Genomic DNA, 26,384 nt, shown 5'->3' on the forward strand with positions numbered 1-26,384 from the left:
CATGTTCTAAATAAAATTATTTTTACAGAATTAATTATGAGTTGTCTAATACCAATACTTTTGTTAATGGGCCATATATATGTAGAATAAATCCCCCAAAATTTGTTTCTTAGAAGCGATTGATTTATTTTGGCAAAATACTTTCTTGAAATGATATAAATTGAGATTTATCATTAATTCATTATCCACCGACTATTTTATATAAAGTATTGTCGAGACATATTATTGGAAAATCGAAATTTTATAAAAAAAATTCCCACCACTATTTTCCTTCGTTGAATTTCCCACCACTATTTTTCTTAGTTGAATTTCCCACCACAACTTTCTCTTTCATAACTTTTGTTATTTTTTTCTCCCCATACATATAAAAGTCCTTTTTCATCCATGCATGTTCCAAAAAAAGGGTCTTGAAAGTTTGAAACACTCTTTTCGAATTCAATTTCAATTTAATTTTGTGGATAGCATAAGGGGGCAATGTCATTGTCACTTAGATATGAGTTTATCTTGTTTATGTGTTCATATAGCTAACTTATATAGTTAATAATTAGCACTTGATACATTTGTTATTGTATAATACCCACCACATCCATGTCAAATTTCCAAAAATATTGTTACACTAATTTTATCTAAGAGGTGGTCTCCTGTAAAATCGATTTTATGGTGAAACCAGCTTCACAACGACACTACTTCAACATAATCTCATTTGTATGTTGAAGTAGTGTCACTGTGAAGTCAGTTTCACTATAAAATCGGTTTCATAAGAGTTTTTGTGTTTATCTAAAGTTATGTTTATCCAAATATTACCACCATTTTATTGATGATGTGCAATGGTGATGTTTAGGTGTTTATTTGTAGTGTGGAAATGATTGAGAATGGAGATATGTTGATTGAAACATGATGATTCTTCTCTTTTATAAATTTAATGTTGATAGCAACAAAAAATGTGTTGCTCAACAAATCATTGGTATTGGGGATTTTGCTGATTAAATTATAACTATTTCTCCCACTTTTTGAATTTAATGCTACGAGAAATTTAAGAAATGGAAATATGCCAAGGAAATTTTGGAAGAGGAAATCCGCTCGAGAAATTACTAGCATATACTATCAATTAACATAGTATTTTAATTAACTTAATAGATGGAAAAAGAGAAAAAACAGACGAAAAAGAAATCGAAAGGAATTAAAGTATGCAGGCAGCCTAATCAAAAGGAGAAAAGGAACAAAAGAAACAACAATATCACACACAATAAAAAAAATAAATGAACGAAAATAAAAAAATTGACTATAAAACAAAAAAAAATAAAACAAGTGGTGGGTAATGGTCGGATCCCCACCACCACCACAGTCACCCGCTGCGTGTGTGCATCACACGTGTGCACACCTCGACCTTTAAATGCACACATGTAATGCACGCACGCATTATTTTTCAATTTTGAATAAGATCATCTGTTTCATAATTTACTGTGTTTAATTGCATCATATTCTTACTTTCATTATTTTATAAATTTTTAGTATAAAAATAAAAATAATACTATTACCCTATATACCTCACGAAGTATTTTCCTAATTTTTCATTTTCTTTTGTCTATGAAACATCTTCATAATTTATTTTTGGAAATAATTTCACTATCTATCATTCTTACCATTCTCGTATATTTGCGCACATTACCATTAATAGATTCATTATTTCTTAAAACTCGTATCCACTCTTCTTAAAAAGATGTTTTGTGAATTGATGAATAATTAATATTTATCCCTACAAATTAAAATTATATACTAAATTAATTAACCTTAACAACCAGTTATTAATTTAAATAAATATAAAAAAATAATTATAAACTCTAATTAAATGAGTGTACCCTAATCAATTATATTAAAATTATACTAAACCATAATAAATTTAATTTGAAAAGAATAATACTAGTAATTAAAAACTATAAAATTAAATATGAAACACTAAAAGTGGAATAGAGGATTTCAGGTGCCTTAATCCACCACCCATCCAAACTTGCTGGAGATGAGATATTTTGTAATTTATCGCGTTCGATAAATTTTACTCATTCCGTCCCATTAAAAGTGATGTGTATTCTATTTTGGATTGTTTCACTATAAGTAGACTATTTTCATAAATGACATAATTTAAGCCTTGAAAAGGTGTAGGTCCTATCACTTTTAACAAATTTACATCTTCTTCTTAATTTTCGTATCGAAAAATTTTGAGCCATTTATAATGAGACGAAGGGAGTACTAATATTTTATATACTACAAGCTGCATACTAAAATTTGTCATAATAAGAACATTTATTTAAATAATAGTCTTTAAATATTTAATATGTAGCTTGTAGTATATAAAGGTTGGTACAGCACAAGTGGAGTGATCGAAATTGAAATGGTCAAAATAAAAAAATGCATATATCCACAAATAATAAGCCGCCGTATATCACGCATCTCTATCCAATCATATGCTTTCTTCTTCAGCCTTATCCACTTTGTTTTCTCCTGCTTTTCCACGTCGGATTTTACGCAAAGCGCTCGATAATCCACGTCACCTTCCCCCGCATCCGTACAAAACACTCATTTATTTATGCTTATATATTTCAATTATTTAAACTTTTCATTTATCTTATTTAAGAAAATATAAATTTGTCAAGTCAATATATAACATTTTATGTTTTTTTTTTTTACAGAACATTTTATGTTTATTAATTTGCACATAGCGCCACATTTTCCTCGCGAAACAAATGGTCCATTATTTGTCGCCTTTCCAATTTATTAATATTTTATTATTGTGATGTTGTAGAATAAGATTTTATTTTTAAAAAGTTTTCTTTTCAAAATTGTATATGTGTTACGTATTATTAATAATCATGAAGTTGTTGCAATATGTGAATATCATTTTCTTCATTAATTTTTCTCTGCCGGTATTAAATATTTACTAATTAATTATTAACTAATTACTCGGTATTATATAATATATATATTATATTAGTATACCTAAATCATTTTATTTATGCCTATTCCAAATTAAAAAAAAAAAAGGAAAGAAACAATTCTGCCCACTTGCCAAAAGTATCGCCAAACAAGAATGCAAGTAGATAGAAAATATCCAAAACCAGACAACTCTTGAAACAAGAATGCAAGTTGATAGAAAATGATTTGTGGTCTAATCATTCCCTTTATATATTACAGTGTGCTTACATTAAGAACTACTCCCTCCGTCCCACTCCAATAGGCTCGCTTTCCTTTTTGGGACGTCCCACTCCAATAGGCCCAGTCTAAAATTAGAAATAATTAGGGCTTTAATAAAATTCAATAGTTACTTAATTAGAGGAGATATACCCCTTAATCTACTCATTTAAAATAATTTCACTTCAGATTTTCCCCACTCTCTCTTCGGGAACCTTCCCCTTCCCCCTTCCCCCTTGCTCTTTCCGTCAACTTCCCCACCGCCGCCGTTCTCCGTCACCGCCGCCCCCTCCCCCTTCTCTCTCTCTCAACGACGAGCGGCGCCGCTGACTCTCCAGAGCTCCTCCGCTTCGCCGTCGTCTTCCTCCTCCTCATCCTCCAGCGGCTCCTCCTCCGCGGCATCTTCTTCGTCCTCCTCCTCGGCCAGCAGCAGCGCCGACGAAGATGAAGAAAACGACGCCAATCGCGGCGAAGTGAGGTTCGGCCACACAGATCCGCCGCCGCCTCAAGACTACAACCCCTGCTGTGCCTCCGCCGCCGCCTCTCCTTCGTCGGTGGACTGTTCGGAGCCCCCACCGCCGCCGTTCACCGCTGCCCCCTCCCCCGGGCTCTCTCTCTCAACGACGTGGGGAAAACCCCCGTCAAAATGAAACCTCGCCGTTCACCGCTGCCCCCTTCTCTTCATTTGCAGATCTTGATTTAGGGTTTTCATTCTCAGTTCTGAAAGTTGTAGAAGAATGAAATAAGGGAATTTTTGTTCTTGATTTTTGTTCTGAAAGTTGCAGATCTTGATTTTTGTTCTTCGTCGGTGGATGCTGAATTATTTTCTCATGAATTTTTGTTGCTGAATTTTTGTTGCTTAATTTGTTGCTTAATTCGTGCAATAAGATCTTGATAATGAAGCAAATATGATTAAGGAAAAATAAGGGAACACTTAAAGCCTTAATTATTGGTGGACCACACCATTTACCTACAAAAAAATGAGTTTCTTAATCTCCGTGCCGAAAGGAACTGGGCCTATTGGCCTGGGACGGAGGGAGTACAATTTTCGTAAGGGCTTGAGAATTATTTAAAGGGTTAAGTATCAATTTCACCCCTAACGTACAGGGGTGTGTCAACTAAACCCCTAAAGTACCTATTTTCCTCCAATTAAACCCCCCGACTTAACGGAGAGTTAACACCGTTAACTATTAGTACTATTTTTTTTATTTTTTTATTTTGTTGGTGGTGGGACCCATACCGTCTTCACCACCAAACTCGCCGGAAACCCCTTCTTCCTCACCCCCACGCTGACCCCGCCTCCACTCTCAAATCTCTCTCTCTCTCTCTTTCTCTCGCTGTTCACCCACATCCGCCGCTCTCCCTCGAATCTCCGCTCGCCGCTGCCCGTAGGTCAGGCGACACCGCCTCCACTTCTCTCTCGACAGACTTGACAACACAGACGCACACCATAGACGACAGTCGATGGCCTCACCTCTGGTGAAGGTAGCCTCCGGCCTTGCCTCTCTAGACTCCGTCGACCGCAGCAGGGCCGCGACCGCCGCTTCCCTCTCTAATCTTCCATCTCCTCTCCCCTGCTTTATCGACCCCTCAGTCTCTGGTCTCACAACTGACAACTGATCGGAGGCAAAGCCACCGCCCGAGAGCCCTAAATCCCCAAATTTTCTCCGCCTCCTCTCGATCTCTTTCTCCCATCTTCCTAATTCCCGACAACTACAGCCAAGAGCCGCCACCATCATCTCAGTCTTCCCTCGACTCACACACATAGTTCGACCTCCGCCCTTGGCCGGACAGCAGCGGCGAGTCGCCGCCGTGCCCTGCCTCCCTCCGTCTCTCGACTCTTACAGCCAACAACCACAATAAAAGGTGGTCGGGTAGGGATTGGCTTCGTGGGATCTGGGCTTCAGGGTCTGGGTCGGGGTGGGGGTGTGGGTGTGGGGTGGGGTGGGGTGAGGAGGTGGAGGAAGGAGCCGTTGCTGCTGCTGCTCGAGCTGCCATTGCTGTAGGGGGAGTTGGTCGGAGAAGGAGATGGGTTCTCTCTTGATGAGGGAGAGGCGTGTTTTCGGCGAGTTTCCGGCGTGTTTGGTGGTGGAGGGTTTCTGTTAAGTAAATAAAAAAATAAAAAAAATAAATAAATTTCGGTCGGAGTTAACTCTCCGTTAGATGGGGGGGTCTACTTGACGCAAAACATGAACCTTAAGGGTTTAGTTGAGACACCCCTGCGCATAGGGTTGTATTGGCTACAGGGGCCTCTACGTTAGGGGCTAAATTGATACTTAACCCTTATTTAAATGACTTCATATGTTTATACTTAATGCATCCGTTGCTAAATTTATTGTGTAAGAAGAAAAAAATTGTTCACTTCAGAATTCGAACTTTGCATTTTATTTAGTGATTCTTATTTGACCTATCTATAAAGTATTTGCACTTTTGTGATCCTGAGGTTGAATCTCATATTATCACGAAAGTGCTGCTACTTTATGTGATGAGATCCAGTGTCTCACAATCTTATGCGTGTCACTATGTCCCATGCTTATATCTATTATTTTAAAAATATTTTTTATAAAAATAAAATTTATTATAATACAATGAATTATATTTAATATTTATTTCAAAAAATTAATTTTTTAAAAAAGTATATACCATCACTTTGAATTTATCAACCTATTATTAACTAATAAAAGTGAAATTAAATGATAAAAAATAATTATATACCATAGATTGATGGAATAAACCCTAGTTAATAATCACAAAATTAAACTAAAGCATATAAAATTGAAACTGAAGAAAAAATATATAAGAAATTAAACAAAATTAAAAGTTATACATAAAATATGGTACACTGAATCTCATTCCCTACTTTATATGTTAAGTGCAATATTTTAAATTTTTACGTAAAATGAATTTGTATTAAAACTCAATCCTATATAGTAAAAGTTTATTTATGCTACAATAGTATATAACCTTTTATCATAGGATAAAGAAAAATCAAGGTTGAACATTCATAAACTTATCAACATAAACAAACTTTCAAATCCAAAAAATCTGATACATAAAATTTGAGAGTTTAATTCCTAATCAAAATTTTACTATAGAATACCAAATTTTACAAACTCTGTTATTTTTCACGTAATTATACGAGCTAACATATAGTAGTACGGAAATCAACCACCAAATTCAAACCCAACAACAAATTGCTTCAAAAAAAAAAAGAAATTCGCAAAATATTTCTATTTTCAGAGAGAGAGAGAGAAGAGAGAGAGAGAGAGAGAGAGAGATGGAGAGAGTGTTTTCATTGGATGAGATGGACCAGTTCTGGTCACGCCTCGGCGGCGACGACGACGAGGCGGCTTCGCGGCTGTCTTCCTCCGCCGCGAGCACTGCGCAATCTAAGCTGGCGGCGGGGATGAACCGCAGCGCGTCGGAGTGGGCGTTTCAACGCTTCATCCAGGAGGCCTCCGCCCCCGATCGGACCACCCTACAGTCGGCGTCGTCCTCGACTCATCAAACCGTCGACGTCGCGGAGATCAAAGGCGGCAGCCGCCACCATTTAATTGGCGTAGGGGTCAATGCAAATCAGCAGCAGCCGGCGGCGGCGGCGGGGGGACCACCCCCAAATTTGTCGCCAGATTCTGAGGAGTATCAAGCCTTCCTCAAAAGCCGCCTTGAGCTGGCGTGCGCCGCCGTTGCTTTGACTCGGGTATCTCTTTCCCTAATCATTGCTTTTTCAGACTTTTTTCTAATTTAGATTTAGTAGAGCTGCAAAAAGGTGTCTCTTGTCTTTATGCTGGAGCAATTTGAGCTCAAGGTGGTATTGAATCTGTTGATCATGAAGATGCTCAGAGATTAACGCTGCAGCCGCAATTTGTACCTTTTGCTTTATGTTGTTAATGTCCGAGATTCTTCCATTTTTTTTGTTTTGTGTGTGGCTGCCTAATGCTAATTGTGAACTCTGTTATGTGGTTAGGGAAGCAATGTGAAGAGTCAAGTGTCTGCAGCTGCGGCGCCTGACAACGGCTCTCAGGCTTCTAATTCGGTGCAGCTTGGGTCTCATGTTGCTCATAAAGGTCTGCTTTACTTCTGAGGAATAAGAATGCATTTGATTTTGTATGTATATGTCTAATTGCCTTGATTATGGACTTATAGACAGTTTGATTGAATAATTGGGATAGATTAAGTGTATGGTGGCTCAAAACACAAAAGCATAGAGAATTTGGCACTTGTTTGTTTCAGACTAGTTCTCTCTTGTAAATGTTGTCTTTGTCTTTTGTTTGTAGCATGTATGAACGTGCATTCTTTTATTTGATAAATGGTTTGTTTATTAACCAGAATAAAGCGATAAAGGACTATCATCTAGAAGCTTTCTCTACTTATTGATCTTTGAATAGATGCTTAGCAAGTTATCTTGATTTTCTTGAATATACAAAACAGAGTTGCTGCTATTGAAACCTTTTTTCTCTGTTTATTCATATTAGCATATAGAGAGTCTTAAACATCTTCTTTGTTGCAGCAGCTCTTGTGTGCTTCTTGTTGTAATGCCCAAGGCTCTACTTTTGACTAGTAAAGCAACATGAACTAACACTTAGGCATGTTTTTCTGCATTGACAGATCAGGAAATTACACACTCTTAACTTCAAAAGTCTTCATCTAAATGATCAATTCCAGACTTGATTTTAAAGATTTTATCTTAGTAAGAAAGCTTGGGCACTTTAAATTAGATAGTAGATCTTTTACTGACTGGAACCATTTCTGTGAGTTTCACACATCCACACACACTGTTTTCCTTCAATATCAGTTATCTCACAATCGCTATTAATGTATAAGAAGATTTTAAACTATAGATATATGTTTATCATTGTTGATGAAATATAAATAATTTGTTAGACGAGAAAGTTTATAAATGCTATTGAGAAATGAAAATCCTGAGGTGTGATAGGTTCAGGTATTAGATTCATTATGTGTTAGTTAATTACTCTGGACCACTAAAATCAAATGAAGATGCAATCATTGAATGTTGGCCTTGTACAGCATCATTATTGTTTTCCTTGTGCTTTATAGATTCAATAAAGCTACAAGATAAAGATGCTGGTGGTCCAGTTGGTGTACCTCCACTCCCTGCTATAGCTAAGAAATATGGGGTTCAAGTGAAGTCAACAACAAGTGGATCATCGGGAGAACAGTCTGATGATGATGAAGCTGAGGGGGAAAATGAATCAACTCAAAACATGGATCCTACAGATGCAAAGCGCATGAGAAGGTATACAACTGAATGTTTCAGTTGCCAATGGTTTTGCTCTTGGATAGTTTTGCGATTATGTTGGAAATTCAACTTAGGAAATAAAATTACTGCAGATGTAGATTGTTTTCAATGTGTTATTTGGTTTGAGTCTTTTAAGCCTTAAGATACACCAAAATAACGGATTCATATTTGTTAAATATGGAACCATGGTTTAGTTTGTGTTATTCTATGCCAAATATTGAACCAGCTATCATGGAGGTACTTACATCATGAAACTGTCAACTGCTACGAGGTCACTTTAGCATATTTTAGCATGCAGTCGATTTAAAGAGTTTATTTCTTCTTCTGATTATTTGCTCGCTGGTTTCCAGAATGCTTTCAAATAGAGAATCAGCTCGACGCTCTAGAAGAAGAAAGCAGGCCCATTTGTCTGAGCTTGAGACGCAGGTATGCTCTCTTCAAATTGTACGTGTTTCACATTATCTTCTGGTGGTTTGTCCTTTTACTTGTTGATACTAATCTTTCATGTTTTGTCTAGGTTTCTCAATTAAGAGTTGAAAACTCTTCTTTACTTAAGCGCCTTACCGATATAAGCCATAAGTACAATGAAGCAGCTGTTGACAATAGAGTTCTGAAGGCTGATGTTGAGACACTGAGAGCAAAGGTAACTCAGACCACATACTTACAGAGCATCATTGCTTGCATCCGCGGATCCATGTTTTCGAACTATTCTGAACGAGTTCTGAGTTTTTCTAAATTCATTAAATAAAATTCTGAAGAGGTTTGTAAAGAAATACCATAAATAATTCACATCCTAAACAAATATCAGCTAGCATTTCATTACCGGCCAGCAAGTGCATAGATTGCAATCAGCATCCCTGGCCAAAATTGCCTTTAAGGGCGCCTTGGTTAAGGAAAAGGATAATTTTCAATTTGAAAATCTAATGGATCTGTGGAATCAACTGTTATTTTTAGATTTCAATATAAGATGATCAGAATAAGAGTTCAAAAACTCTTGGCTTTGGAAGACAATACAAGCCGGCTGGTCTTTGTGCACCATGTGAGCATAGGGCTGACAATTATTGACACGACACGTTATTGTATGATATTAACATGAACGAGATCATGTCACCTTCGTGTCTGTGATTGTACAAATCGTGTTATGGTCGTGCCAAGCAGATCCTTAACGGGTCATGTTTGTGTTTGATCTTATTGTGTTGACACGGCATGCACGAATCAACAGCCCTATGTGAGCATGATGCCTTTGCTTGACAAACATAATATTGGTTATGAAAGTTTATAATCAAGGATCTTACCCATGATAACTGATGCACAACTCATTCAACACACAACTTGGTTGGTTAAATTCTGAAATTCAACATCTGTGGTATAGGAAAAATCTTTGATCAGTATGCAAGAAAAGTTAAGTATCTAATGAGCTTTGCAGAGTAACGAAGCGACTAAAAGAATGCTTCTGTGCTCAATCTTTCTCATTCAATATCTGGAGTCATTTTATGCATTGCACCATTGTCCATAACATATGCCATAATGATTTCTCTTATTCAATGAAATAGGTGAAAATGGCTGAAGAAACAGTTAAAAGAGTCACTGGGTTGAACCCACTGTTCCAAGCCATGTCTGAGATCTCCACAATGGGCATGCCCTCTTTCTCCGGCAGTCCCGACCCATCAGCTGATGCAGCTGTACCCGTGCAAGATGATCCGGAGCAGCACTATTACCACGCCCCTCCCAGCAGCCAAGCTTCGGTGCAAGACCACAGAGTTCAAAATGGTGTGGCAGAGAATGTACAACAGCCAGATGCTGCAGCAGTCGGGCCGAACAAGATGGGAAGGACTGTCTCTATGCAGAGAGTGGCTAGCTTGGAACATCTCCAGAAGCGCATCCGCGCCTCCTCGGATACTCAAGGTGCCGGCGGAGAGCAATAAAGCCTTGTTGTGAATCTTTGAGAGCTACTCAATATTAATCCATTTGTCTCCATTTTTCCCTCATTTCATTTGTAAGTTCCCATCCAACTAATCTATACTTCTTCATACTCAACATTCTTGTGTCCTTTTACTGGATGAGTTTATTGTTTGGATTTATTTTTATTCTTTTTATTTAGAGAATTTTGTGTTTAATCCCATTGTTCGAACTTCGAAGTATACGTAATTTTCGGATGTCCCAAATATATAGGTTGGTTTCCATAAAAGGTTATGCCTTTTTTTAACTCTTTGATAACTCTAGCATTAATGCATTGTCAATGAATAAATATAGGTATATTAGGAAGTTCATTGTACAATTTTCTTTTTAAATGATATTCTAATTTTTTGTGCACAATTCATTCAATCTATATAATTGGGATAAAGAGAGTATTTATTTTTATTTTTCTCTTTATAAATAGGATATAGCAACTTTAATTCCCTACATCAATTCTATTAATTCTCACTACCTACAAACGTTTAAATTTGAAAAATATCACGACGGATAAATAATTCACGAATTGATATAATCCTTCGTATCTCCAGCAAGAATAATGTTCCCTCAAATCTCTACTTGAAAGAAACTTACAAGTAGTGGCTACAAGTAATTCAAAAAAAAAAAAAAAAAACCAATTTGGGAAAACAATAATTCACCACATGAATAGCAGATTCTGTTTCTCTTGGCCAAGAACACTTGATATTGTGGTATAGAAATGGTAGATATTGGAAAATTATTCTTCTCCTTTTTCTATCACCCTATTTTGCTTTTCATATAGATAATATATACGTCTCTCTTTTTTGTAGATGGAGAGAGTATAATTTAAGACATTTTTTTATTAAAATATTGATAATTTGGATATTTAGTTCAATTATTAAAGTAGAAATTTCCTTGTTTATGATTCCTAGTGCTGCAAAAATGAGACTTGGATATAAATAAGCAGCAAATATATTGGGGATAACATAATGAAACACTAATATGATAATAAACATTAGAAATTAAACATCAAACCCTAATCTTGGTTTGATAATCTAATATGGTCAGAAATCTGCAGCCCAACACTCTCAAAACACAGCATAAAGTGACATTCATTATAACAGATTTCTGCTCAAATGGTTGCAAATACAAGAGCCTATTGCTTGTTCTTCGACTTCTTTACTGGAGGCTTTGCAGATACTTCATCGTCATCGTCTGAAGAGATTTCCTCCGGATCATCAGGAACGTCATTTGGAATATTGTTCTTCGTGATGAAATCCTTGAGGATGCTCATGCTCTGCTCCTTCACTGAAGTCAATTGCTCGGAGATAAGGCCCTCGCTTGCCACAGCTGAATATGTCTCTGAGCCGAGGTGAAGGCTGACTTTAACACGTGCTGTGGAAGAGTCGGCATTCAGAAGCTGAGCTTCCATCGTGCAAGCCGTCTAGTTCTGCAGCAAACAAAAAACTTACTCAATTCACAGAGAAAAGTGAAAGCATTTGCAATCATGCTTCAAAATCTCACTCCTTCCTTTCATTCTTCGAAAAATCTCATTACTAGAAATGTTTTACCATGTACATCTAGTAGCCAAAAATGAGAAACGTTCAAGATGTCGTCTCGACAAAGGCCTCATCCTACTCTTCTACTTTATGCTACCGTGATCACCGGGATATTACTTATTACAACTATGAACAAAATAAGGATAATCCAAAGACATTTAGGGGGCATTTACTTTCCATGATTGAGTATTTCTATCCTCGTTATTAAGATATCTCCAATCCCATCAAGCAAAATTAACTCAAATGATAAAGGGCCTTGGATAATCCAAAGGTGCAATCCATCTTAGTAAACAAAGGCTTAGCCTATACTACTTGTATCTATCTATGCTAATTCTTAAAAGTAAACGCCCCCTTATTGCATATTCCACGGCTACAAATTCTTCGCGGCCATCAAAACCACCTATGCTTACCAAATGATGTGAGGAACAACTAGTGCCTCACATTCTGCATAACAAATTATACTCTTTAACACATCTTAATGGCTCAATTTGGAGATTTATGTAACATTCAACCAAACAAATTCCACATGATGAGACTCATTGTCACTAACTTAAGAGAATGGCTACTTCTTCATCCCTTGTTAGAATTTCTAAATTATGAGACTAACTCTACATGGCAAGAAGAAAATTTTTCAGAAGATAACAATCTCCATGCCTTTCAGTTTAACGAGCCAGAATAAAAATTGAAAATGAAAATAAGATATGCAAATCCTCAAATCAACAAAGGTGCAGAAGAAGACACAATTAACTGATAGCATCCTTTACAAAAATAAAATAAAAAATAAATTAATAACAATTAAACAGAACAAAAAGAAACCCTTTTGAAGCAGCTATCTTTTGGCAACCAAAATCAGTCTCTAGTTATAATTTTTTTTCCAAAATTCGAAAAAATCGACTAGAGGAAATATACAATCCGCATTCGTGGTGTATGAATTATGTTCCATTGTTCAATTTTCCACTTTCCAGAAACGTTTTACAGCCGATTTCAATAACAAGAGTAAAATTTCACCCACGAAAAATTAGCACGAGGTTGCGTTCCGTCTCTTCATCGAAGGAGACAGCTTTCGTTTTGAGGCAAATAGCAATTTTGTGAATCATTGAAGCGAGAGACATCAAATTCTTCAAAATTATTCCTTAGTAGATTACCAAATTAAAGATATTCGCGAGCAGAAAGCGAAGTTCATGTAAAGAAAAAGTTTTCTAAGTTTCACAATTAATACTTACACGTTGAATTTGGAAGTCACTCTGTCGTTGGTGGAGCGCAGAGCGGCTTCGAGATGGAGGGAAGAATCGCCGGTAGCCGCCTCGGAAGCGGCGGCGTCTGTAAATATGAGTGTAAGCGTGCGGGGTTTGGTTTCAGTAGGGTTACATCATTATTGTTATTTTATTGTTTAATTTTGATTGAGACGTTGACTTATCAATTCATACTTTCTTTTTAGATTATTCCCTTATTCTCATTTGACTTATTTGTTTTTTGAGTTATTCATTTAATTTGACATATTTTTTTATTATATTAAATATGAATTTCCACAATTTTATACTATAATTTTATCCTCCTAAATAAATATATCGAAAAGAAATATACAAGTCAATTACAATTAATCTTAGCTTTCTAAATAAATACATATCGTAAAGAAATATGCAAGTCAATTGAAACAGAGAGAATAGCAAATAGTAATACTGATATTCATAAAATGAGAAAGAAAAAAAAACTTCAATCTATATATTACTTATAACATATGACTATTTTCATTTGTAATCTTCATTAACATTATAACTCAATTTTGAAAAAAAATCAGTTAGCACGGTTAACATTATTGTAGCGTGAATATCGTTGTTGTTTAAACACTGTAGACAGTTACACTGTAAGCACAATTGACATTATGTATATGTGATTGACATAGTTTTTTTTTTCCATATATTTTACGGTTACATTTAAAACGTTCTAATGAATGAATGCAATATTTAAATTTAATCTCTGAAGGAAGCCAAAACTTTATTTTTTTCTCATTTTCTCGAGTGCAGCTATTATCACGACGAATGCAATAATGTTACACGTCAATGCAATATTCTCAATTTTCACGACAACCAACCATAGGATATATGTTAAATCAAACTCTATGCATTTCATAAGTGGGAGTTTTGGAGACAACCTCATCTTCATACATGGAATTAACCTTAGCTTTGAAAAACCTAGGGCTACTTTCACCCTCAATCTTAGAGATAGACACCACCTCTCCATGAATCTCCTCATCTCCAATCTTCATTGCTTCCTCACTCATTCTAAGAGGAACAAAGCCTTTGATCACCAAACAAATGAGTGTGGTCGCCACAACATTCAAGCACACGATGAACGCAACTCCCACGAGTTGCGTCCCCATCTGCCGCAGCCCGGCCGAGTTTCGGCCGGACTGTACGGCATAGGCGAGGCCGACGTACTTCTCCCAGCCGCCGGCCTCGCCGTAGAAGAGGCGGCACAGCTTCGGCACCGCGAACACGCCGGCGAGGAGCCCGCCGAGGGCTCCGGCCACCGCGTGCGTGTGGAGGACGGCGAAGGCGTCGTCCGCGGCGCGGCGGAGCGGGCCCACCCGGTTGAGCGTGTACCACGGCACGGTTCCCGAGAGGAGGCCCATCAGCATGGCGGCCCAGCACTGCACCAGCCCGGCGGCCGGGGTGATGCAGACAAGGCCGCTGATGGCGCCGTTGACGGCGCCCACGGCGGAGGGCTTCCCGAGGAGGGAGAAGTCGAGCACCAGCCACGTCACCAGGCTGACGGCGGCGCAGACGTGGGTGTTGATCACCGCCAGCGAAGCCACGGCGCTGGCGGCGTAGGGAGCGCCGCCGTTGAAGCCCGTCCAACCCATCCACAGCAGCCCGGCGCCGCCGAGCATCATTACTATGTTGTTTGGTGGAAACCGTTTTCTGTCGCTGTCGCTCCTCGGCCCCACCTGTAATTAGTAGTTAAAACAGTTATGATTGTAACTAATTCAATTTTAGTGTGATTTTGATTTGAAAAAAAATAGTACTCTTCTGTCTTCAAAATAATGCATTCTAACAATTGAAATAACAATCTCAATTTTCTTTTTATAAATTACATAAATAAATAAATTTTTATTGACATCATGCATAATGCATGCTTGAAGAATTAATTTCTCCATCAAAATTATTTACTCTGGTCCGAAATAATGTGCATGCCAAGTTTCAGTACGAATTGTGAGTGAAAAAATGAACTCATTTTATTGATGTGTTATGAGTGATGATAGTGAAAATAAAATAAAAAGTTATTTGAAGTGAATTATGTGTGATAAAATTATAAATAAATTGAAAAAACAAAAATAAAAGAAATTAAAGAATTTTTGATAGGATATAAATATAATTAACAAGAGTGTTCCAAAATAAGCTATACATATTTTGATTATACGACGTATCAAAATGATAAAAAGTACATACTATTCTAAGACGGATGAAATATAAAAAAGGGAGGGAGGGTGGGTACGTAGTAGTACCCAATAGGCCGCCGTAAACCCAGCAACACCGGAAGAGAGATGAATGACAAAGCCTCCGGCGAAGTCGATGACGCCCATCTTGGCCAGCCACCCCTCGGGATTCCACACGCTGTAGGCCCCCACCGTGTACGAGAGCGTGTGCCACAGCGGCACGAACGCCATCCACGCCGCGAAGTTCATCCGCCCCAGCAGCGCCCCCGCGACGAGCACGGGCGCGATGGCCGCGAACACGAACTGGAACCACACCATGGTCGCGGTCGGGAAGCCGCCCAGGAAGGCCCGCCCGAGGAGGAAGTTCTCGTCGAGGGCGGGCCCCGGCCTCCCGACGAAGTCGAGCAGCTTGTCGCCGAAGGACATGCGGTAGCCCCAGCCGACCCAGCAGATGAGGGTGGCGGCGAAGGCGTAGACCGCCATGACGGAGGAGTTCACGGCCCACTTGTGCTTCGAGAAGCCGCCGTAGAGGATGACCAGCCCCGGCATCGATTGCAGCGCCACCAGGGTGGCCGCCGTCAGCTGCCACGCGTTGTCGCCTTTGTTCAGCCAGTCGGGGCTCGACTCGTCGGCCATTGATGAGAGAGTGAGAGAGAGAGAGAAAGAGAGAGGATGAATGCAAATGGCAATATATATATATGTGATGGAATGGCATCTTATATGGTGGAATGTATTTCACGTCATTAGCCGGCTCTATACTCTCTTCTTTTCAACTACTAGACATCCAATGTCTAGGTCTTATATTTTTTTACTTTAGAGAAAGAAAAAAAAGAGGATCGATAATGGTTCTTTTCTTTGATGAAAAAATATTTTATTAATTAAAAAGAAAAATGGAGCCAAGAAAATTTATAAACTAGACACCGGAGCATACTCCAGGAGGAGAACAACCGCAACGATAAAGGGTCGAGGGCGGGGGTGGGGAAGGACTCAAACAGGGAAGTCCTGAAAACACTCCATGTTGTGATTCGAACTTTCGATTTAATAGTTGAAGGAGAACGTCTTATCAATTGAGTTGCGCTTTGTTGTCAACTTCATTTTTTGTTTTTTGAGAGGAGTTTTAGGGGTTATTTGCATGTAAACATACAAACTTTTAGCTAATTCATGAATCATGAATTGCAAATGAAGTTTAATTTTGGTATGTTAATACATAAGCTTTCAATTTGTTGTGATTTTTACCATGAAACTAAAATCTCCAAATTTTCATAAATTTTGGAAGAGAGTGTTACTTGATTGTTCTTAAATTTAAAACCTTTAGTTTCTTGGTAAAATTATACCAAATTGAAAATTTATTTATCCCTTAATTTTTGTATTTATGTTTTATTTACTACAAATTCATGTTTCTAGCCTTTGGAATAATAAAATTACTTCAACCCAACTCTTTAGAAAGAATAAATGTTTTATTTTCCAATTTTAAAGTCTAAAAAAATCTTATTCCTTTGATTTGACATCATGTGGTACAAACCAAACATGAGACAAACAATACTAGGCATGAAATGGTCCATATCGAAGTGACAATAATTAAACAATGGTAAAAAATGACTCTTTCAAAAGTAAAAACCTATAAGACAAATATTGCAAATGAATTTGAATCTTGAGAGGCGGAGAGCACAACACAGCACCTGTTCAAGCTAATGTGTATACAGAATCGATCACCTACCCACCGTGGGCAAGCATAACATGCCCACCACTGATATGGTAATTTTAATTAGAAAAGAGAATTAATAAATCTTACTCTAATTAAAATTATCTTACTATAATTACAATTGCCACATCATAGTTGACACGCGTGGGTAGGCGATCGTTTCTGAATGCCTATATAACAAAATATTTAAAATAACCATCTCAATTGGATCAATCTTAACAATGTCGAAAAAGGGAATAATATAATTTGCAAATTTGTCTATGAAAACAGAGACCTACCAAATTCATCAGTTACACTTACACCATTGAGAGATGTGAGGGGTGATAAATAATGAGTTTTTCTACTACAGGGGGAAGGCTTTTCAACCAATTCCCCTTCCTCTATTTAAATAAGTTGCTGAAAATACTTCAAGGCAATAAAGATTTTCGACGTCTCTTGCCCGTTTCAAGGGGACTCAGTGCTCCTCGAGCTTCTTCAGACTTTTCATATCCGTCGTTTGAACCCTGCATAATCCAAGGAAAATTTGAATTTCATGGCAAATCATCCCAATGACTAGCAGAATATGCATATTTAAGCAATCCTGAGAAATATATAAAGTTAAACATTTTTGAAAACGCGAAAGTTTGAGTACGGGTCAAAAATTTATATCCCAAATTTTTTCAACCTGGATAATTAGTAGCTGAATAACCCTACAAACCAATAGGACTGGCTACAAATCGATAAGACTATCCCAAAACCGAGTGGGTTGACCTGACATCCCTAGAGACGAGGCATAGAGTTTGCCTATTAACAAGGGTGATTTTACTTTAGTTGTAAATTTTCAATAGAAAATAATGGATAAGAAAAAATGAGAAAATATTATCTTTTCCTCAATTTTTTTATCATATGTTTACTAGAGATGAAAATATTGAAAATTGATGAAAAATATTTTCATGCCACTACCTAAAGATAATATTATCCAACTTTTAAGAGAAAATGAGCTCCCTGGGAAAATATTTCACCCTGCCCAATTTTTTTTTTCTATCATAGACTCATAGTAAACATGTAAAAATGGTGGTATTGAAACTCTTGGCAGCTAAATCATCTAATTTAATTTTGCAACGGTAAATTGATAGATGTTCAAAGGAGAAGTGCAATGAAAACTTACGTTGTTCCATATAGAGCAATCTTTTGAACTTTCGAAATTTCAGAACCAGATTGATTGTCCTCAATGAAGATTGTCAAGCTGATTTAGAACAATTAGTGAGATCAATCACTTTTTTAAATACCGTACACTGTCATTGAGTGTAGAGGCGTAGAGAGAGAAACACACCTGCGAACATTCTGAAACTTGACGTACTTCAATATAACTGGTTTCCCCTACAGAGGTATTAGCATATCCGGCATCATATTTTCATACAAAAATTGCAACCACAAGAAATTAAGCAAAGCTTATTTCAGGCAAACAAGATGCAAACGAGAAGCTTTACCTTAAGGTTCTCCTCAGATAAAACCATGGTATCACTTGGGGGGAAATCATTGACATTACTGTGAACTTAAAACAATCAGAAGTAGTTCAAAAACAGCGAGAGAGAAACTCATCAACATAAATGATTAATCCTCAAAAATACCTAAATCCCATGTGCTCCCTGTTAGCAAAAAGTTTCACAGTTTTTGGACCTGGAATTACGAAAATAGGTTTAATCAATGGTTTGCCTTGGATCTAATAGGTAAGAGAAAAAAACAACTCTTATAATATTATTAATGCCACGTGTTCAATATATTCATGGATATCAGAGCGGGACCTACTTTTGGGGGAATGAAATGAAAATAACAATCAAGCATACTATATAGCAAGAGAATCAATGAAGGTCATTGAAGATGTGACCTCCATGGTTTTAAAGACACGAGAAGCAACCGCCACTTAGGCATAAAAGAGATTTTACCGCATCAGTATGAAATGAGATTTTACGAGCTATTTACCTTCCTCCTCTGGCCCTTTAATTACTATGGAATGAATTTTAACAACTTGATTAAAGGGAATGTAAATTAAGAGCTGCTCATCCGCATCACTTTCCAAGTTCAATCCTTCATCGTCCCTGTACCCCTGATACGAAACAAGCATTTATAATTTAGAATGGTCAAGGATGCAGTATTGAAACATCAGCATATATTTAGCTTGGTAGAGCCACCAAACAACGAACTAGGTAACCAATTCTCGAGTGTTTCTTGTTTTCGTAATTGCTTTGTGCTTTCATTCATAACCATATCAATGGCAAATCTAAGCAAAACAAAAAAAATCATGGAAAATGCTACAATTTTGACAAAAGAAAGAGTTCTTGGATTCAAAAGACATGCAGGATAAGATTCGCGGAGAACTTGTGAAACTTCCGAAAAGATAAACAGATAGTGCGGTAAATGAAAGAGTACAAGAATCGGATGTTCAAGAAGATGCTCATAGGGTAAACAGTCTTTGCAAAATAGATGTACAACAGACAAAGCTACCAAAAATGATAATGAAATCTTCACCACTGACTCGTTTTCAAACTTCATTACTTTACTTTTGAAAGTAAGTAAATGCTTGTGGAATGTGTTTTGCTTAATATCAAAAAATTATACTCATATAGGAAATATGTATCCAATCCTTACCTCTCGTATAATTACTCATTAGTTATAATATAAATCAAAGTTTAAATAACAATCATTTTTGTGTATTCGTTTGTTACAAATACATAAAGATTAAGACTTTTTTTCGTAATCCAAAAGTTTAGAATTCGGGTAAAAAAAAATAAACACAAATGACCCGTAACCGAAAAAAAATTAAACTTTTTTTTTTTGCTTGATTGACATCCCTAGTTCTTATGTGCTGTCTACACATTGTCTAGTTTAACAAATCCAAATTGGATAGCTCTAACAACCTAGTCGAAAACATCATATTCCACCAAATTATGCCCATTGAAGCTCATTTCAGTCTAAGAAAAGGTCCAATTCATAATGCTGCAATCCATTAACTTGAGAAAAAAGTAAAGGAGAGACATAACCCCAATCCCAAGTGGAATCAGATAAAGAATTTACCTGTTTGAGAGCGTTAGGAAGGGAGTGGCTGCTTTTTTGATTCAAACATTCCACACTAGACCAATCGATAAACTCCAGTAAATCAACCTGATTGTCAATCAAAGTATCAAACGTTTGATCAAAAAGATACAATTTTTTTTTTTTTTATTAGAAAAGCGGCATACATAAAATTGAAAGAATCAAAGAAGCAAGTAATAATATTACTTGGTTTCGTTGAAGAGAGGAGGCTGCTTCGGCGGACATGGCTGCTGGTGAAGGTGATGCTCAAAAATTGGGATGAAGAAAAAAGGGCGATTCCCTCTCTATTCGATTCAGATTTGTCGACTTTAAAACCTATCGCACTTTTAAAACCGCCTTCAATTTGCAACGACATTCAAAAACGCGTTAGTAAAGTCGCGCTTAAATAGAATATACACCCTTAGATGTCCAGGGCTGATCGGAGCTGAGTGAACCGGCCCATGATCAATGGTCCGACCCCGAACTATTGACCATTAGTTCGACCACGGACTGAAATCGGAACCAAAACCACCTTAGACACGGTTTGATTAAGGGCCTGTAAAATTGAATCGCAGAACCAACTGTTAAACACTGGGCCGAATCGTCGATTTAAGTTAACTGCTAGGCCCGACAGTTAACAGCTGAACTGTCAGTTAATCGACAGTTAAATGTCGGTTAATCGTCAATTTATAGAGTTTAAATTTATAATTTTGAACATAGACTTATGTTTTGTAATTGTGCAATTGTAGAAATAATATAAAGTGTAAATATTATATTTTATTTTTAGTTTACTTATCAATTTTGCAATTTAAAAATTGTAATTTATACATATTTACTTTAAATTGAATAATAGTAATAGATTATTATGGTTGAGTTGAGTGATGCCATTTTATTTCTACTATGGTCTTCAACAATTAACTTAAAGAAAATAAATTATTATCTCAATATTGGCAATAATAAATAAAAATATCTCAATGTAAGCATAATTATTAAAAAATACTTAATATTTCAAAAAAAAAAGTTTCAATTTCCAAAAGATACATTTTTCGTCAGAGGCACTTGTGACATATTTGATGTAGCTTGAAAATCTGATGTGGAAGTCTTATAATTAAAAAATAGTACTGTCTCTGTCTTATTACAAGTGCTCCATTACTTTTGAACATGAAAATTAAAAAATCTGTAATTAATAAATAAAATAGGTGGATAAAAATTATTTAAACATTAGGTATAAAAAAAGAATATGTTACCAAAAAAGAAATAAGATATTTGTAATGAAACGTCTCATTATGAAAAGTGAGATATTTGTAATGGGACGGAGAGAATAAGTCATTAAAAACCACATCATTCGTCAGATATATCACAAGCACCCTCTGACGAAACTCGACATCCTCCGAGCGTCGAAACTTATTTTTAAAACACAAACACAATTTCAGTTTTTTACAAATGTACCTTCATTCCACATTAGACACTTGCTATTTCCTTCGTCCACAAAAGATTTATCATAATTTTTTTTTCGTTATATCTATAAAAAAATTATCACTTCTATTTATAATAGTTCACATAATTTCACTCACACTTAAAAGTAGAATATTTAATCTACTAAAAAAGTAACAATTCTATTTAAATTTTGTTAAAATTCATAGATGTGATAAATTAATTAAGGACCGAGGGTGTAATATTTATCTCCCAAAAAAATAAAAATAAAGGTGATATAGTCTTTTATTAAAAAAGAAAAAAGAGTTAGATAGTGTTTCCTGGCCACATCTACCCTTCACCCCCACCCCACCAAACCCCCCCACCAACACCCCCAGGCCGTGAGAGACTGAGCACAAAACAAATCAGTAGTGAGAGAGAGAGAGAGAGAGAGAGAGTCACAATTCACACATCCCCAATCTCCACTCCCCACCAACCATGGCCGCCACCTTATCCCTCCTGCCCCCCGCCTCCCTCTCCTCCCTCCGCCGCCAATCCCACCTCCGCCCCAAATTCTCCGTCAAGGCCTCCGCCCCCGTCCTCACCCAAGACGACCTCAAGAAGCTCGCCGCCGACAAGGCCGTCGAGTACGTCAAGAGCGGCATGGTCCTCGGCCTCGGCACCGGCTCCACCGCCGCCTTCGTCGTCGACAAGCTCGGCGCCCTCCTCAACTCCGGCGCCCTCTCCGGCATCGTCGGCGTCCCCACCTCCAAGCGCACCCAGGAGCAGGCCGCCGCCCTCGGCATCCCCCTCGCCACCCTCGACTCCCACCCCCACATCGACCTCGCCATCGACGGCGCCGACGAGGTCGACCCCAACCTTGACCTCGTCAAGGGCCGCGGCGGCGCCCTCCTCCGCGAGAAGATGGTCGAGGCCGCCTCCGACAAGTTTGTTGTCGTCGTCGACGACTCTAAATTGGTAACGGGGCTAGGTGGATCGGGGCTCGCCATGCCCGTCGAGGTGGTGCAGTTCTGCTGGAACTACAACCTCGTCAGGCTAAGCGAGCTGTTCAAGGAGGAGGGCTGCGACGCGAAGCTCCGATTGGACGCCGACGGGAAGCCTTACGTCACGGATAACTCCAATTACATTGTCGATCTGTATTTCAAGACTCCGATCAAGGATTCCGCCGCCGCGGGGAGGGAGATCGCCGCCTTGGAAGGGGTGGTGGATCACGGCTTGTTCTTGGATATGGCCACCGCCGTCATTATCGCCGGTGGGAGTGGGATCACCGTCAAGACTAAATGAAGATGATGATTGGGATTTGGTGAGAATTGGGGATTTTTGCTGATTAACTTTGTTTTCTTCGACTTTCGATTACTTCTACATTGTTGTGCATTAATTTTGGTGTAACTCAAAGAGCTCAAATAAATGGAGAAAAAAAAATATTTGTACACTAATTGAAGGAATGGTTATAGGAGTGTATTTATCCAATGTTTTTCATGAATGTTTTTGTGATGGAGCCATGAATTTTATAGACTTGAGTGTTGGTTAAATTTGATCGGATTTTGATGAGTAGCTGTCCAATTATAGTGAGATTGTTGAATGAGTTATGGAAGAAAATAGAATATGCTACATATACATATACTTGACTGAATCAGCAGCTCTAAAAAAAAAAAAAAAAAAAAGACTGAATCAGAAATTAGATGGAAATATGATTAGCAGCATTATTAGGGATTTTAATCATATCTTCTTGGTAATGTGGCTGAAGGACTGCTTCAAAGTTAGTATAAAAGTATACCCTCTCATTTCTTTGACTTTTGGTTCGAAGATAATATTGTCTCATTTTTTATTATTTTAGTCGGTTGATTTTGATAGTAAATTTATCAGAAGAAACATGAAGAATATAATTTTTTCTCTCTTTGAATTCTTACTTTTTATTGTATCATTTTCTATAAAAAAATAATTTCACCTTTTATTATTCCTCCTTTTCAATTCAAGGAGGAAAAAAATGAAAGATTAAAGGGTGAAACTTTTTCTATTAAAAAAAATAAGGTAAAGGAAATGAGAGAGATGTTTCAAGGGAGAAAAAACAAATTCATCCCTCATTTTTGTGATAAATTTACAATACTAATATTGTCTTCCTTTGCTATTAATTTTTAAAAGCATACACTTACGCTGGTAAAATAATAGAGCTAATTACATATAAATTACAAAGTTAATTGCACATAGATTATTGAACTTTCAAACAATTTTCATTTTGGGTATCAACTTTAATTTAAAATATATATTAAAATTATTCAACTATTAAATTTTATAATTTTGCTATCTCGCTCATTCAGCACTAAGTTTGGCCGAAAATAGGCGAGATAACAAAATGAGAAAAAATTAATAGATGATTAATCTTAATTCAAAATTTAAAATTAATACTCCCTTCATCTCCCATATTTATACATACATTTTTTTTTGGTACGTTCTCCAAATTTATATACATCTTGTTTTTGGATTATTTTATGGAGGACGGGTGGAGTATGTAAAATTAAAATTATTTGAAAGTTCAATAATTTATATGATTAATCCAAAATAATACTAGCAGAATTATAGGCAGCACTAGAGTAAGGTAGAGCCACACTGGGCTTACTCGATGACTGGGTGATTCGAGTAATTCTATCGAGTCAAATGCTCTAAAAGTATGTATAACGAAATACTAGCAAGCAATAAACTGGAGACTGACGACACAGAAAGTAAATGATTGGCAAATTAGTCAAGCAAGAGAAAAAGTCGAAACTATCCCTAATCCTGCGTGAGGCTATAAAGCTACTATCCAAGCATCTAAAGGATAATAAAAGGGAGTATAGAGATGAGAACCCCACACACAAGAAACAAATCCTTTTGCAGCCGGAAGGGATAGATATGTGGCATATGGCAGCAGCTGCTAAAAGCACAAGTCATTGCAGGCCCATTGTCAATTCTACAAATCTACAAACTTACTCAATCAACCTCTTCATATATGTGTCAATGCACCTTTCTATTCTAACTTAGTTGAAGCAGCATGGGGAAGGCAAGCAGATGGATCAGAAATTTACTGATGGGGGGGAAGAGGGAGGACAAGGCCAAGGCGTTCCCACCCGAGACCTGCACGTCTACGTCGTTGGGCATAATGGTCGTCGCCACGCCTAAAGTGAGACGGAGATGGAGTTTCAAGAGACCACCCGGCCCCAAACCCGTCACTCACAAGAGCAGTAAATCGTTCGACTCAATCTACATGCCGAAGCAAGACTTACTGGCTCTGCCTATGACTCCTCCTACGTTAAATGCACATGCAGCTGCCACCAGAATACAAGCTACCTATCGTTCTTATTTGGTACGTGAATATGCACTCAACTACTCTGTCATGCTATGTGTGTGTGTGTGTGTGTGGACGCGTGTGTTTAAAGTTGAAGTTGATGGTACTTACAGGCGAGGAGAGCACTGCGGGCGTTGAGAGGATTAGTGAAGTTGCAAGGCTTGGCAAGGGGTTACTTGGTGAGGAAACAAATGAATACCGTGCTGAGGTCCATCCACGCTGTGATGGCGATTCAAGTTAGAGCTCGGATTCAAAGGATCCAAATGGGGGAGGATCAACCGCCCCTCGTTGTGGGAAGGAGAAACTCTTACACGGGGCCATCATCAGCATCTGATAGACAACTTGGAAAACTAATTAGTGTAAGGCCATTTTTTCAGATTCAGAAAAGAATTTAAGACAAGTTTAGACAATTATGAAGCCTCATTCTCATTTTAATGCAGGAAAATGCAGGTGATGGGAACATTTTGGCAACAAGCAGAGGTTTAAGAAGCAGAAGCGGGCGTGTACCTGCTGAGAGAGTGGAGTATGGATCGAGAGTGTATAGCTCCGGTCGTCTGTCAGTCTCTCAAAGAGAATATCAGCTGAAAATGAGTCCCAGTCCATCAACACTGTCCTTCACAGATTCAAGCTCAACAACCTGTGATGGACAACTAGAGGAATTTTCATTAAAAATGGCGAGAAGAAATTCAAGACGATACTCTGCTAGCCCAGAAAATAAGCATCCATTTATCATACCATCTTCACAGAGCCAAGATTATATGCCCTCTAACTCCACCATGTTTCCAAATTACATGACCAATACAAAGTCATCACAAGCCAAGGCCAGATCACATAGTGAACCGAGGCAGCGCCCTAAGCAGAAAGGCAAGCGATCATCATCCATGGATGGGAAAAATGATAAACAAAATGAGTACCCTTGGCTTTGCAAGCTGTATCGTTCTGACAAATCCACTGATGAAGGAGACTGTGATTCCAGTATAGGTGCAATGGCTGTTATTTCCAAACATATGCAGTCGTTAGTCCCATTTGAAGGGGTATGTGCTCTGTCATTTTCTTTTACTGGAAATTTTGCTATGTTTACATACTTGAGCTTCAGATATAGCTGGCCTCTGATTTCATTTATTAAAACTGCAGCCTCCCATGAATTTGTATTGATGCTTCAGCTTCACGGTCGAGATCGGGGTCTTAGAGATCAGAACAAGAGATTAGCAGCAATTCAGTCACGGCCACGGAGATCAAGAAGTACACCGGAAGTCTCTAAACTGTAGCCACTGCCTCATTATGTAGATCCTCTGTTTTTTACAGTTCTTTTTTGGGCTAAAAGAAGACATCAGAATCAGAAACTAAGGCTTTGAAATAATTTATCTATTACATGATTCTTTAGGAGAAATTATTGTGTATGTCAGCTGAAATCGATGAAAAGCTGTTCCACAGAAAAAGATATCGCATACCTCATTTTTGTGTGCAAAATCAGGGCACGACGCCGTCATGGAGGCTTGAGG

At 37.7% G+C, this 26,384-nt stretch overlaps 7 protein-coding genes across 9 annotated transcripts; 4 read left to right on the top strand and 3 right to left on the bottom strand.

Annotated features, from left to right (window-relative positions):
- The first annotated feature begins 1,318 nt into the window (after positions 1 to 1,318).
- Positions 1,319 to 3,836, top strand: LOC131024762 (cell wall integrity and stress response component 1-like). Its single transcript, XM_057954301.1, has 2 exons — positions 1,319 to 1,358; positions 3,376 to 3,836. The coding sequence occupies exons 1-2, from the start codon at positions 1,319 to 1,321 to the stop codon at positions 3,834 to 3,836; spliced, it is 501 nt and encodes a 166-aa protein (XP_057810284.1).
- Positions 3,837 to 6,233: 2,397 nt separating this feature from the next.
- LOC130984981 (light-inducible protein CPRF2-like) lies at positions 6,234 to 10,563 on the top strand. Its single transcript, XM_057907700.1, has 6 exons — positions 6,234 to 6,886; positions 7,154 to 7,253; positions 8,245 to 8,443; positions 8,797 to 8,872; positions 8,964 to 9,089; positions 10,000 to 10,563. The coding sequence occupies exons 1-6, from the start codon at positions 6,464 to 6,466 to the stop codon at positions 10,369 to 10,371; spliced, it is 1,296 nt and encodes a 431-aa protein (XP_057763683.1). The 5' UTR covers positions 6,234 to 6,463; the 3' UTR covers positions 10,372 to 10,563.
- Positions 10,564 to 11,368: 805 nt separating this feature from the next.
- Positions 11,369 to 13,319, bottom strand: LOC130984983 (uncharacterized). The gene is made up of 2 exons (XM_057907701.1): positions 13,161 to 13,319; positions 11,369 to 11,828 (listed from the first exon to the last, which is right to left on the bottom strand). Exon 2 carries the CDS (start codon positions 11,808 to 11,810, stop codon positions 11,535 to 11,537), a length of 276 nt encoding a protein of 91 aa, XP_057763684.1. The 5' UTR covers positions 11,811 to 11,828; positions 13,161 to 13,319; the 3' UTR covers positions 11,369 to 11,534.
- A 613-nt stretch (positions 13,320 to 13,932) lies between these two features.
- LOC130984984 (ammonium transporter 2 member 4-like) lies at positions 13,933 to 16,020 on the bottom strand. The gene is made up of 2 exons (XM_057907702.1): positions 15,443 to 16,020; positions 13,933 to 14,884 (listed from the first exon to the last, which is right to left on the bottom strand). The coding sequence occupies exons 1-2, from the start codon at positions 16,007 to 16,009 to the stop codon at positions 14,048 to 14,050; spliced, it is 1,404 nt and encodes a 467-aa protein (XP_057763685.1). The 5' UTR covers positions 16,010 to 16,020; the 3' UTR covers positions 13,933 to 14,047.
- Positions 16,021 to 17,260: 1,240 nt separating this feature from the next.
- LOC130984985 (PITH domain-containing protein At3g04780) lies at positions 17,261 to 20,510 on the bottom strand. 2 transcript variants are annotated; one of them, XR_009088849.1, is made up of 8 exons: positions 20,334 to 20,505; positions 20,130 to 20,216; positions 19,038 to 19,161; positions 18,686 to 18,734; positions 18,545 to 18,602; positions 18,388 to 18,434; positions 18,018 to 18,300; positions 17,261 to 17,858 (listed from the first exon to the last, which is right to left on the bottom strand). XR_009088849.1 is itself a non-coding variant. In XM_057907703.1 (8 exons), the coding sequence occupies exons 1-8, from the start codon at positions 20,370 to 20,372 to the stop codon at positions 17,530 to 17,532; spliced, it is 531 nt and encodes a 176-aa protein (XP_057763686.1). In that variant the 5' UTR covers positions 20,373 to 20,510; the 3' UTR covers positions 17,261 to 17,529. The 2 variants fall into 2 exon arrangements, 1 of the variants encoding a protein (XP_057763686.1); XM_057907703.1 differs by having other exon boundaries at positions 17,261 to 17,578; positions 18,223 to 18,300; positions 20,334 to 20,510.
- Positions 20,511 to 21,840: 1,330 nt separating this feature from the next.
- LOC130984986 (probable ribose-5-phosphate isomerase 3, chloroplastic) lies at positions 21,841 to 22,996 on the top strand. Its single transcript, XM_057907704.1, has one exon. The coding sequence runs from the start codon at positions 22,038 to 22,040 to the stop codon at positions 22,842 to 22,844; it is 807 nt and encodes a 268-aa protein (XP_057763687.1). The 5' UTR covers positions 21,841 to 22,037; the 3' UTR covers positions 22,845 to 22,996.
- Positions 22,997 to 24,369: 1,373 nt separating this feature from the next.
- Positions 24,370 to 26,272, top strand: LOC130984988 (protein IQ-DOMAIN 19-like). 2 transcript variants are annotated; one of them, XM_057907707.1, is made up of 4 exons: positions 24,373 to 24,900; positions 24,996 to 25,241; positions 25,323 to 25,916; positions 26,017 to 26,272. In XM_057907707.1, exons 1-4 carry the CDS (start codon positions 24,589 to 24,591, stop codon positions 26,035 to 26,037), a joined length of 1,173 nt encoding a protein of 390 aa, XP_057763690.1. In that variant the 5' UTR covers positions 24,373 to 24,588; the 3' UTR covers positions 26,038 to 26,272. The 2 variants fall into 2 exon arrangements, with proteins under 2 accessions (XP_057763689.1, XP_057763690.1); XM_057907706.1 differs by having other exon boundaries at positions 24,370 to 24,900; positions 25,323 to 26,272.
- Positions 26,273 to 26,384: the final 112 nt, after the last annotated feature.

The sequence above is a fragment of the Salvia miltiorrhiza genome, chromosome 5, assembly GCF_028751815.1.
Source record: "Salvia miltiorrhiza cultivar Shanhuang (shh) chromosome 5, IMPLAD_Smil_shh, whole genome shotgun sequence".
Lineage (NCBI taxonomy): Eukaryota > Viridiplantae > Streptophyta > Magnoliopsida > Lamiales > Lamiaceae > Salvia > Salvia miltiorrhiza.

Bases quoted from the DNA above. Each gene is read 5' to 3' on its own strand.
- LOC130984988 (XM_057907706.1), top strand. From the start codon at position 24,589: ATGGGGAAGGCAAGCAGATGGATCAGAAATTTACTGATGGGGGGGAAG. The intron at 24,901-24,995 runs GTACGTGAATAT...TGGTACTTACAG, and splicing joins CTACCTATCGTTCTTATTTG to GCGAGGAGAGCACTGCGGGC. The intron at 25,242-25,322 runs GTAAGGCCATTT...ATTTTAATGCAG, and splicing joins AACTTGGAAAACTAATTAGT to GAAAATGCAGGTGATGGGAA.
- LOC130984981 (XM_057907700.1), top strand. From the start codon at position 6,464: ATGGAGAGAGTGTTTTCATTGGATGAGATGGACCAGTTCTGGTCACGC. The intron at 7,254-8,244 runs GTCTGCTTTACT...TGTGCTTTATAG, and splicing joins GTCTCATGTTGCTCATAAAG to ATTCAATAAAGCTACAAGAT. The intron at 9,090-9,999 runs GTAACTCAGACC...TCAATGAAATAG, and splicing joins TTGAGACACTGAGAGCAAAG to GTGAAAATGGCTGAAGAAAC.
- LOC130984983 (XM_057907701.1), bottom strand. From the start codon at position 11,810: ATGGAAGCTCAGCTTCTGAATGCCGACTCTTCCACAGCACGTGTTAAA.
- LOC130984984 (XM_057907702.1), bottom strand. From the start codon at position 16,009: ATGGCCGACGAGTCGAGCCCCGACTGGCTGAACAAAGGCGACAACGCG. The intron at 14,885-15,442 runs GTACTACTACGT...TACTAATTACAG, and splicing joins GGTTTACGGCGGCCTATTGG to GTGGGGCCGAGGAGCGACAG.
- LOC131024762 (XM_057954301.1), top strand. From the start codon at position 1,319: ATGGTCGGATCCCCACCACCACCACAGTCACCCGCTGCGT. The intron at 1,359-3,375 runs GTGTGCATCACA...ATTTCACTTCAG, and splicing joins ACCACAGTCACCCGCTGCGT to ATTTTCCCCACTCTCTCTTC.
- LOC130984986 (XM_057907704.1), top strand. From the start codon at position 22,038: ATGGCCGCCACCTTATCCCTCCTGCCCCCCGCCTCCCTCTCCTCCCTC.
- LOC130984985 (XM_057907703.1), bottom strand. From the start codon at position 20,372: ATGTCCGCCGAAGCAGCCTCCTCTCTTCAACGAAACCAA. The intron at 18,435-18,544 runs GTAAAGCTTCTC...ATACCTCTGTAG, and splicing joins TATCTGAGGAGAACCTTAAG to GGGAAACCAGTTATATTGAA. The intron at 18,301-18,387 runs GTGTGTTTCTCT...GTTCTAAATCAG, and splicing joins AAGTTTCAGAATGTTCGCAG to CTTGACAATCTTCATTGAGG.